The sequence below is a fragment of the Notolabrus celidotus genome, chromosome 7, assembly GCF_009762535.1.
Source record: "Notolabrus celidotus isolate fNotCel1 chromosome 7, fNotCel1.pri, whole genome shotgun sequence".
Classification (NCBI taxonomy): Eukaryota; Metazoa; Chordata; class Actinopteri; order Labriformes; family Labridae; genus Notolabrus; species Notolabrus celidotus.
In genome coordinates this window covers 4,974,277-4,986,448 of record NC_048278.1, presented here as the reverse complement: position 1 = coordinate 4,986,448, position 12,172 = coordinate 4,974,277, and the positions used below count along the sequence as shown (strand labels likewise).

Below are 12,172 nucleotides of genomic sequence, written 5' to 3'. Positions count from 1 at the left end.
GTCCATCGTGAGTATGTGTGAGCACACGTTCCATGATGTGAAATGTATACCCAGTGTTTGTGCATGTTTGTGTTCATATGACAGCTGTGTGTTTACATGTGTGTAGCAGGAACACACGTGCATATGGAGTGTGTGTGACAACAGCTGGGTCACGACAGCAGCTCCATTCACAACCAGGAGTCGACGAGACCGTGCTGCGTTTCAGAAAATAAATATTAGTTTGTTCATGCAGAAAACAAGATTTATTTGACCCATTGTTATGTCACTGTCAAGCCAGGAAGTGTTTTCCATCACCATGCATTGCATTTCACTGGTCAGATCCAAGAGGAGGAAGAAATATCAGGCTATATCTGTCCTGGGACGCTCTCCAAAGTAAGTGCATGTGTGTCACAGTTTGTGTGTGTGCTAACGATGAGGTTACAAATGAGACGGGGAAGCAGAAGGGCATATTTATACCTTCACTTGCAGGCTGCAGCTCTCACAAACATGGTGGTGCAAAGCGACAGAGGAAAAAGAAAAGACTAAGACTCTACTGGGCAACCAAAACCAAACCGGGGAAGGTCAGAAGAGACGTGTTTGAGTCTGAAATTAGAGCATATGAGACCTGCTTCTGAATACAACTGAGTGCAGAGCGGCAGACGGCAGTGAGGGAGCAGACAACTGTGTGAAAAATCGAGGATATCTAACAAGACAAAGGAAAGCAGTCATGCCAGGAGCAGGAGGAGCTGAGTGAGTCCAACAGCTGCATGTTTACAGTATTAGAGTGTGTTTGATACATGAGCAATCTAACAATATGTTAGGAAAATTAAACATTTTCCAGCAAATATTGGTGTCAAGAAGCTGCATCTACTTTAAATATCATCAACATCGTATTCAACACTCTTCTTGGTTTGATCAGATATTTATCGAATGTTTACACACTCATTTAGTTGCTACGTGCAGATTCAAAGAGAGTCTAAATACAGCTCAGTGTCACATGAGGAAATTAGAGCTACAAGTGTGAAGCCTGCGTGTGAGAGAGTCAATATGTTTCTCTTGTTTGAAGCCCAAAGGGAGAAGATTTCTCCACTGCCATCCTGAAACAGAAGCACAGACCGAACAGACTCATTGTGGACGAAGCTCTCAATGAAGACAGCAGCATTGTCAGCCTGTCACAGGTCAGTGTGTGAGAGAGAGTGTTTATGTGAAGTGTAAATCCAGAGTCATTTGTTTTTGTGTGTTCCCTCCAGAAAAAGACGGAGGAGCTGCAGCTCTTCCGGGGGGACACGGTGGTGATGAGGGGGAGGAAGCGTCGCCAGACGGTGTGTATCGTCCTGACTGATAGCACCTGTGGAGACGAACGAATCCGCATGAATCGCGTGACGCGTAATAACCTGCGTGTCCGACTCGGTGATGTCGTCAGGTTAATCTCAAATCTGTGTCAATGTGTGATGTGAGGTTTCAGAACAATATATCAAATCATGAGAAATAATCAATTCATTGTGACGGATGTTTCCTCGCAGCATTCAGGCCTGCCCTGATATCAAATACGGGAAAAAGATCCATGTGCTCCCAATAGATGACACCATCGAGGGCCTCACAGGAAACCTCTTTGATGTTTTCCTCAAACCGTACTTTCTGGAAGCTTACCGCCCTGTTCATAAAGGTACTGCAACACTTCCTCCACCCATCATCCCTCATCAAAACAGCTCTGCTCATTACATGTGCCCAATCCTGTAAAACCAAGTCATCATAGGTTTAACGACAAGGCTCTCTAGACGCTGCTTCGTGCTTGTTTCACAAACTTCATCACAACTCAACAGTGTTCCCCAGGGCGGTATCCGGGGACCTTTGCTTTTTCCACCTTGCGTACTGTCACTGGGATCCATAATCTGTCAGAATGGCATTAACCTCTTCTGCTCTGCTGATGACACACTGCTGTATGTATCCATGAGGGTTGATGCTCCACATACTCTGCACTGTGTTGTTTTTGTGCTGTAGTGGGACTTCTTTTCTCCACATCAAATTCTACTAATAGCATACTCATCCATCTTGGACCCCTTTCACTTGACATTACACCTACTGCAAAAAACTTCAGTGTGCAGTTTGACTCTGAGCTTTGTTTTGATGCCCAGGTTAAAAGGGTAGTGCAGACTCGTTTTTTTCCATCTCAAACTAATTTCCAAAATCAAATCATTTGTTATCATTTAACAAAGTCGTCCATGCCTTTATCTTGTCAAGTTTGGATTTTTGCAGTGCCCTTTATTCTGGTTTATCTCAAACCTCTGTTCACCGCCTTCAATTAACTCAGAATGCAGCTGCCCAATTAATCACTGGATCACCAAAATCAGATCACACTCAAATTCTGGCTTCTTTAAACTGGCTTCCTGTAAAATTCTGCATTGATTTCAAAATGTTGTTACTAACTTACAAAGCTTTACACAATCTGGCTCCCCAGTACATCACAGACCTTCTCACTCGGTATAATCCTGCCCTCTCAGATCAGCCCACATGGGCTTGTTGGTTGTTCCCAGAGCCTGTTTGAAGTCCAAGGGCTTTCCGGCTTTTTTAGTCCGGGCTCCTAAACTGTGGAACGACCTACCAGCTGAAATAAGGCGTGCTACTTCTGAATGTCATTTTGAATCGCTTCTAAAAACTTATTTTTTAAGGCCTTCATAACTTTGTAAACATGTCTTTATTTATTTATTTATTCATTTATTCATTATATATGTATTTTTTCTTTTCTTTGTTTATTTTTGTGTCTTTCTGTGAAGCACTTTGTAACGTTGTTTAGAAAAGTGCTATAGAAACAAAGATTATTATTATTCTGACCTCTCCAAAAGGTAGAGAGGTTGGGGCAAAACAAATATAAGATTAGAACCATAGAAGAAATCCACAGGTAGGAGGGGCTGCAAATCAAAAAATTCCCAGTCACGTTTGAACAATTGAACCAAGTATATTTTGTGTCATTTTACCAAAAAAGAACTGTGAAATATACAGGAACTCTCTGGTAAACAAATACGTGTAGAAATCAATTAAAACAGTCACAATTTGAAACACAGTTTCCTGAACTCTACAAGAGAAGGAAAGACTTCAATCTTCAGAGTTTGTTGGAGGGTATTCAATGAGTTAGGAGCATCAGGAAAATTCAGAAGAATACAGAGTCCAGTAGCTTCAGATATGACACTGCAACAGACCTATAAAATGCATCACTGTAATCCAAAACATATTAAAAAAAACACTGCTTCAACCAGAGGTTTCCACATCCCAAGATGTTTACACTCAGTGACTCTTAATTCTTGAACCATTTGCAGTAGATATTTCACACTTTGATGATCAATGCTCCTGGCTCCGGAGAACAGCTAGGCTTTTGTTGCACAAGCAGTTTAATGTTAACACGAGTTTAATCATGAGCAGTGAAAGCAAGTTTATGGTTCTTGAAGGCTTAATTGTGTCAGCGATACGATGCAGGATAGTGTCGTCTGCATAAAGGCGAGCATGACGACCATTCCGAGAGGAAACTAAGCCTTACATGAAAATGGTGAAAAGCACTGAGCCTAAAATTGAACCTTGAGGCACACCTCCACTGATATACATAAATTCAGATTTGGCATGACCTAACTTAAGACATTAATGCCTTTTAAACAAGAAATCCTGGAACCAATCACTGATCATTTCCTCTAGAGAAGAAAGTGATTATTAAAGGCTTTAACAGGAAATGGTCTGTGATTTGACTAGCGTAAGCACGGTATTGAGTGATCTGAGAGAAAGGATTAGGACTAGCTAGGTGGAGGGATTTGAAGATAGGATAGTTCAGCGTTCAGGGGAAATACAGTGGGTACAGAAAGTATTCATACCCCTTCACTTTTTATACATTTTGTTATGTTACAGCCTAATCCCAAAATGGATTATGTTGATTTTTTCCCTCAACATTCTAACCACAATACTCCATAATGACAAAATGAAAAATGTTTTGTTTAAATTTTTTCAAATTAATTAAAAATGAAACACTCAAATATCACATGTGCATAAACATTCAGACCCTTTGCTTTGAAACTCAAAATTGAGCTCAGATGCATCCTGTTTCCTCTGATCATCCTTGAAATGTTTCTACTACTTGATTTGAGTCCACCTGTGGTAAATTCAATTGATTGGACGTGATTTGGAAAGGCACACACCTGTCTATATAAGATCCTACAGTTGACAGTGCATGTCAGAGCACAAACCAAGCCATGAAGTCAAAGGAATTGTCTGTAGACCTCAGAGACAGGATTGTATCGAGGCAGAGATCTGGGGAGGGGTACAGAAACATTTCTGCTGCATTGAAGGTCCCAAAGAGCTCAGTGGTGTCCATCATACATAATGGAAGAAGTTGAAATCACCAGGACTCTCCCCAGAGCTGGCTGGCCGGCTAAAATGAGCGATCGGAGGAGAGGGGCCTTAGTCAGGGAGGTGACCAAGAACCCAACGGTCACTCTGACAGAGCTTCAGCATTCCTCTGTGGAGATGGGAGAACCTTCCAGATGGGCAACCATCTCTGCAGCACTCCACAGATCAGGTCTTTATGATAGAGAGACCAGACAGAAGCCACTCCTCAGTACAAAGCACATGGAAGTTTGTCAATAGGGACCTAAAGGACTCTCAGACTATGAGAAACAACATTCTCTGTTCTGATGAAACCAAGCTTGAACTCTTTGGCCTGAATGCCTGGAGGAAAACAGGCACCTCTATTCATCTGGCCAATACCGTCCCTACAGAAGCATGGTGGTGGCAGCATCATGCTGTAGGGATGTTTTTCAGCGGGAGGAACTGAGAGACTAGTCAGGATCGAGGGAAAGATGAACGCAGCAATGTACAGAGAGATTCTTGACGAAAACCTGCTCCAGAAAGCTCTGGACCTCAGACTGCAGCAAAGATTTTCCTTCCACAGGACACCGACCCATGACATGAGAAGCTTAATGTCATGATTTAATTCCAGTTGCACTATCTAATTAAGTATTAAGATAGGCACATAACAATCACTGTGAAAATCATCATGCCAATTAAACGCTACCTACTGCTCTACAAAAAGTGCAGAGTGATGCTGCATCCTGGGTTTTAATCAAACACTGGCAGCAAGTTTTAAAACCCCTGATTTACCCATCTTCTGTGGTTTTAAGAATTGAATTTAAAGCCTATCTCTGTGTGTTTTTAAGCTACAAATGTTGCCAGCTTATCTTTTTGATACAAACTTGAACTAACAGCAGTGTTAGTGTTGCTTTCATTCACTGTATAGTGTTTATGTTGTCTCCATCATTCTTTCATTTCCAGTCTAACTGCATATTTGGCATGTACCATCTTGTTTAATGATGTACAAAACACAGCACTACCTCATTTCATTCAGAGGACAGTATGAAGCTTACAATGCAGGGTGATCCTCTGTATCTGTGTTCCCAGATGACGTCTTCTTGGTGAGGGGCAGCATGCGGGCGGTGGAGTTCAAGGTGGTGGAGACGGACCCAAACCCGCACTGCATCGTGGCCCCGGACACGGTCATCTACTGTGAAGGAGAGCCAATCAAAAGGGAGGTAAGTGAGCCCTTAGCAAAGCTTTACACTCTACTTTTTTATGGAGTATATTTTATTAAGTTTTGTTGATGCACTATGATCATCAATAAAATCCACTCTTTTTAAGCCTCAAGTTTGACACGTTTGGTAGTGAAGGTGGTGCAGGCAATGAGCAAAGGGTTAGCAGATACCAAGTTAAGTTGTTTTGTTTCTGTTTGCACATTTCTGTATTTGTATTGTATTTCTACATATTGAGGACAAAGTTAGAAGTGTGCACATAATTACTGTCTCTACAGATCGATGTTATTATAAACTGATTTGGATGTTTGGCAGCTATTTGGCCGGTTGGGTTGATTTCATGTCACCCCCTCAGGCTTGGATTCCTGTCTTAGAATAAACTCCCCCACACCTGACTCTTTCAAACTCCTCTGTGACAGGATGAGGAGGAGAACCTTAACGACATCGGCTACGACGACATCGGAGGCTGTCGGAAACAGCTGGCTCAGATCAAAGAGATGGTGGAGCTTCCTCTCAGACACCCGGGTCTCTTCAAGGCGATAGGAGTCAAGGTGGCATGCATACACACAGAAACTCACTATTTCAACATTACAGGCTGATGCTTTTCATGACTCCACCTGCTCCTTCTCTCTCCTCCGTCAGCCCCCCAGAGGCATCCTGCTGTACGGCCCTGCAGGCACGGGGAAAACCCTGGTGGCCCGAGCTGTAGCAAATGAAACCGGGGCTTTCTTTTTCCTAATTAACGGTAGGGTTGTTGTTTTTGTTCGCACTGTGACGCAGCGACATGAGGAGGGAGAAGTTAATCAATCCTGCTCATGCAAATCAAACCTAAGACTTAAATAAGATAAAATGGACAGAGTTACTGAAACCTGACTTTTTTATCTATTGATGTGTGTCAGAGACTTTGTGTTCAATATGCTGTGAACTCTTCTGCAAAGGTCCTGAGATCATGAGTAAGCTGGCGGGAGAGTCAGAGAGCAACCTTAGGAAGGCATTTGAGGAGGCGGAGAAAAACGCTCCATCTATCATTTTTATTGATGAACTGGACGCCATCGCTCCCAAGAGAGAGAAAGTAACCTATAGAGAACAAGAACAAAATGTCTGCTTCTGCTGTATGAGCTCCATCTAACTTATGGTGTGTGTGTGTGTGTGTGTGTGTGTGTGTGTGTGTGTGTGTGTGTGTGTGTGTGTGTGTGTGTGTGTGTGTGTATAGACTCATGGTGAAGTGGAAAGACGTATTGTCTCCCAGCTCCTGACTCTGATGGATGGCCTGAAGCAAAGAGCTCATGTGGTTGTTATGGCAGCCACGAACAGACCAAACAGCATCGACTCTGCTCTGAGACGCTTCGGTCAGAACTGTGGCACACACACACACACACACACACACACACACGCAAGAGCACACACACACACACACACACACACACGCACACGCACACATGCACACAAACATACACGCACATTAAGTTGAGACGAAAACACAATCTCTGATAGGGTGATGTCTCACAAAAAAAGAATGGAGGAAGGAAAGAAAGAAAGAAAGAAAGAAAGAAAGAAGGAAAGAAAAAGGAGGAAGGGAAAGAAAGATCAAAAAAGTAAGAAAGGAGGAAGGGAAGGAAAGAATGTACGAAAGAAGAAAGTGAGGAGGAAGGGAAAGAAAGAAAGAATGTACGAAAGAAGAAAGTGAGGAGGAAAGAAAGAAAGAAAGAAAGAAAAAGGAGGAAGGTAAAGAAAGATCAAAAAAGTAAGAAAGGAGGAAGGGAAAGAAAGAAAGAAAGAAAGAAAGAAAGAAAGAAAGAAAGAAAGAAAGAAAGAAAGAAAAAGGAGGAAGGTAAAGAAAGATCAAAAAAGTAAGAAAGGAGGAAGGGAAAGAAAGAAAGAAAGAAAGAAAGAAAGAAAGAAAGAAAGAAAGAAAGAAAGAAAGAACGTACGAAAGAAGAAAGTGAGGAGGAAGGGAAAGAAAGAAAGAATGTACGAAAGAAGAAAGTGAGGAGGAAAGAAAGAAAGAAAAAGGAGGAAGGTAAAGAAAGATCAAAAAAGTAAGAAAGGAGGAAGGGAAAGAAAGAAAGAAAGAAAGAAAGAACGTACGAAAGAAGAAAGTGAGGAGGAAGGGAAAGAAAGAAAGAATGTACGAAAGAAGAAAGTGAGGAGGAAAGAAAGAAAGAAAAAGGAGGAAGGTAAAGAAAGATCAAAAAAGTAAGAAAGGAGAAAAGAAAGAAAGAAAGAAAGAAAGAAAGAAAGAAAGAAAGAAAGAAAGAAAGAAAGAAAGAAGGAAAGAAGAAAGAAAGAAAGAAAGAAAGAAAAGAAAGAAAGAAAGAAAGAAAGAAAGAAAGAAAAAGGAGGAAGGGAAAGAGAGAACAAAAAAAGTAAGAAAGGAGGAAGGGAAAGAAAGAAAGAAAGAAAGAAAGAAAGAAAGAAAGAAAGAAAGAAAGAAAGAAAGAAAAGAAGTGAAAGAAAGACATTATTGAATCATTAGTTAAGTATGCACATACATCGCTCAGCATACACACGAACATGTTTACACACACACACACACAAGCACACAAGCACACACACACACACACACACACACACACACACACACACACACACACACACACACTAAGTTGAAACAGAAACACACTCCTCTCTGATAGGGTGACGTCTCTCTCCAGGCAGGTTTGATCGTGAGATCGATATTGGGATCCCAGATTCGACCGGCAGACTAGAGATCCTTCAGATTCACACCAAAAACATGAAGCTGGGCGATGACGTCGACCTGGAGCGGGTAAGACCGAGCAGCATGATGAAAACAAACTCAGGGAGAATGAGAACTTAATAATTGATTCCCTACTTAGTTCAGGCAAAACATTGAGTTGAAGTTTCAGACACAATAAGAAAACTTAATAATAATAATAATAATAATAATAATACATTTTATTTATAACGCACTTTTCATTTCCAGAAATCTCAAAGTGCTACAGGCACACAGTAAAAACAAACTTTTAAAAGCAGTACTTAAAATCAGTTAAAAGCCTCTTTAAAGAGGAAGGTCTTTAAATGTTTTTTAAAAGCATCCACAGTCTGTGGGGTTCTGAGGTGGCTGGGCAGGGAATTCCACAGACGTGGTGCAGCAGCACAAAAGGCCCGATCTCCCATGGTCCGGAGCTTGGTTCTGGGAGGGTGGAGGAGGTTCTGATGTGGAGTGCGTGAGTTCCGGGTTGGGGTTTGCTGGGTGAGGAGTTCTTTTAGGTAGAGTGGGGCGTTTCCATAGATGCACTGATGGGTGATGAGTGCGATTTTGTAGTTGATTCTTGCGGTGACGGGAAGCCAGTGAAGTGTGCGGAGTACTGGGGTGATGTACTTTATGCTTTTATAGATCTTAATTCTGAGTGTTGCACTTCTGAAAGTAGATTTAACATCTGTGGGTTTCAGACTCTCAAGATGTATTATTTTTTTCTATTTTGAAAATAATCCTTACCTCAAGAGTCCCTGTAGTTTATTTTGAAATATCTGCCTGCCAAGGATTAGCAGTCAGCTGAGGATATTTATAAATGAGTTTATGTCTGAGAGATGATCTAATATTGAGCTGATCAAGGTCTTCAATATTATAAAATAACTTTATCTAGCTCTCTTTGCTGAGTTTAAATCAGGCTAACAGGCTTATATTTACCATCATTTCATATTTTAGAGTTGTTAAAAAAAAAAGGTAATAATATTAATTATTATAATAAAGCTGCAAACTCAAACGTTTCCAACCTTTAAAATGCATCTCACCATATCTCAATATGAAGATCCATGTCCCTGACTTATTGAACTTGTCTCAGATCGCCGCAGAGACACACGGTCACGTGGGCGCCGACTTGGCTGCTCTCTGCTCAGAAGCTGCTCTGCAGGCCATCCGCAAGAAGTTGATCCTCATAGACCTGGAGGACGAGTCCATCGACGCCGACCTGCTCAACTCACTGGCTGTCACCATGGACGACTTCCAGGTCAAAACACACACACACACACACACACACACACACACACACACACACACACACACACACACACACACATACACACTCACACACACACACACACACTCACACACATGCACGCTTTTGTTATTTCCAGCCTGTGTAAGTGTATTACTCTCATAGAAGTTAGATATAATTGTGATGAATGATTAAATGAAGACACCTTCATGTCCTCCCCCAGTGGGCTCTGAGTCAGAGTAACCCTTCAGCCCTCAGAGAGACGGTCGCTGAGGTTCCTCAGGTGAACTGGGAGGACATTGGAGGACTGAGCGAGGTCAAGAGAGAACTGCAGGAGCTGGTCCAGGTAAGAAAAACCTCACACACTCACAACACCAGACTCTGCATTTACCTGCTGACACAAATCACATCAACAACCTGTCTGTGTCGTGCTCCCCTCAGTACCCTGTTGAGTATCCAGATAAGTTCCTGAAGTTCGGTATGACGCCTTCTCGTGGGGTGTTGTTTTACGGCCCTCCAGGCTGTGGGAAAACTCTTCTAGCTAAGGCCATCGCCAACGAGTGCCAAGCTAACTTTGTGTCCATCAAAGGCCCTGAGATGCTCACCATGTGGTTTGGAGAATCGGAGGCCAACGTCAGAGACGTGTTTGATAAGGTGAAGCAGAAAAACAAAGACAGGTTGACACTCTTTAATGTTTTACGTGAACGCTCTGAGTAGATGTGTGTGTTTGGTCACAGCAGTGTCTCCTTTGTTTCACTGTCCCCAGGCCAGGCAGGCCGCCCCCTGCATCCTGTTTTTCGATGAGTTAGACTCCATCGCTAAGTCTAGAGGAGGCGGAGCAGGGGATGCAGGTGGAGCAGCCGACAGAGTCATAAACCAGATCCTGACAGAGATGGATGGCATGTCTGACAAAAAGAACGTTTTCATCATTGGTGCCACAAACAGGTGTGCACAAACAGAGATTTATAACATGAGTCAGGTTTGAGGGAACAAAGAAGAGACTCTGATATTTCATTCCTCTCACCAGACCTGACATCATCGACGCTGCCATCCTGCGGCCGGGCCGTCTGGACCAGCTCATCTACATCCCCCTCCCAGACAAACCATCGCGCACAGCCATTCTCAACGCCAACCTACGCAAGTCCCCTGTGGCTCGAGTCAGTTTCTTAGATTACTCTCAGTTCCTCAATCTCTACCTCATTAAGTGAATCTCCATTTGAAATATTTGAATAGCCTAAATGTATTTTGCTCCCTCTATCTCTGTTTTCTGCAGGATGTGGACCTGGAATACCTTTCTACTATCACAGACGGTTTCTCTGGAGCCGACCTGACAGAGATCTGCCAGCGGGCGTGTAAGCTGGCCATCCGTGAGGCCATCGAGGCCGAGATCAAGGCTGAGCGTCAGCGGCAGAATAGACCGGGTGTCCCCATGGTCAGACTGGTTTTGCTGCACTGCATGCATACTCATTCACTCCATCGTTTACTCCGACCATCTTGTTCTCTCCTCGACACAAACACATGTGCTCCACCCCTCAAACAGTACCTGGCTGTGTGTGCTCGGTGCTGACAGAGACTGTGGAAGATAAAGATGTTCCCTAAAGGGCGGCTGTGTGTTCTGTAACTCTCAGCCTTTGGACTGGGAACACACACACACACACACACACACACACACACACACAAACACACACAGTGTACTGTGCTTAAACTAAGTTGTCTTTTTGTTCTCCACCTGCAGGATGAGGACTTTGATCCAGTCCCAGAGATCAGGAAGGACCATTTTGAGGAGGCGATGCGATTTGCTCGTCGCTCAGTCAGCGACAATGACATCCGAAAATATGAAATGTTTTCTCAAACGCTGCAGCAGAGCCGAGGATTCGGGAACTTCAGGTACAATTTTACAACACCTGCCAAAACAGAAAGTATAGATGAATGCACTTGAAGACCATTCAAGGCTTATAATTCCTTTTCTTTCCTCCTCCGTAGGTTCCCTTCTGCCACAGGGACTCGGTCAGAAGGTCAGGGGTCGGGCTCTGGGCCGGGCCTGTTCAGGGAGGAAGGAGAGGATGATCTATATCAGTGACGAAAACATATCACAGCATCAGCTGCAGCGTTTCCCTCTTCCATTACTGGGATCGGCCTCCTTAAAGGAATGAAAACATAACAGTGATGGGGTTTGAAAATGGCAGGACAACGTGGGAATATCATCATGCTTTATCAGAGTTTTTCAAGAAGGAATATATTTTAAATTTGTGTTAACTTATGTCATGAAGCAAATTGTTTTGATGTAAAACTATCACACTGTAAAGAGATCGGCAGGGACAAAAATATACACATAAAAATGTCAGTGTTTGGAGTTTAGTCTGTAATCTGTCTGCACTAAGGAATGATGAAGGATGTGTTTGTGTGACTTTAAAATGCGATAATAAAACTATTTATGAGCTTCAATGATCGGTCGTTTCTCTTCTAATAAGAAATGCAAAATAGGCACTATCATCATTTATGGGTAACTGAAATGTCTGCTGCATCATATTCACACGATATGAACTGTGTAATCAAAATGATAAGATGGCCTAATCGGTCATAATCCCAACCCTAACCCTAAACCCAACCCTTACCCTAACCCTATCTACCGCAGTACTCGACCTTCCTGCTTCTCCCTATCCCCCCAAC

General features: G+C 42.8%; 1 protein-coding gene across 1 annotated transcript; it reads left to right on the top strand.

The window, feature by feature from the left end:
- The first annotated feature begins 559 nt into the window (after window positions 1-559).
- Window positions 560-11,947, top strand: zgc:136908 (uncharacterized protein LOC563679 homolog). Its single transcript, XM_034688946.1, has 18 exons — window positions 560-729; window positions 1,046-1,157; window positions 1,230-1,402; window positions 1,503-1,645; window positions 5,416-5,546; window positions 5,963-6,094; window positions 6,186-6,288; window positions 6,482-6,615; window positions 6,757-6,892; window positions 8,198-8,310; window positions 9,350-9,514; window positions 9,726-9,848; window positions 9,944-10,156; window positions 10,269-10,447; window positions 10,530-10,659; window positions 10,776-10,934; window positions 11,238-11,389; window positions 11,486-11,947. The coding sequence occupies exons 1-18, from the start codon at window positions 707-709 to the stop codon at window positions 11,580-11,582; spliced, it is 2,418 nt and encodes an 805-aa protein (XP_034544837.1). The 5' UTR covers window positions 560-706; the 3' UTR covers window positions 11,583-11,947.
- Window positions 11,948-12,172: the final 225 nt, after the last annotated feature.

What these genes read in the sequence shown, in the direction of transcription:
- zgc:136908 (XM_034688946.1), top strand. Translation starts at nt 707, where the DNA reads ATGCCAGGAGCAGGAGGAGCTGA. An exon ending in GCATTGTCAGCCTGTCACAG is followed by an intron (nt 1,158 to 1,229) that starts GTCAGTGTGTGA and finishes TGTTCCCTCCAG; the next exon opens with AAAAAGACGGAGGAGCTGCA. An exon ending in TTTCTTTTTCCTAATTAACG is followed by an intron (nt 6,289 to 6,481) that starts GTAGGGTTGTTG and finishes TCTTCTGCAAAG; the next exon opens with GTCCTGAGATCATGAGTAAG.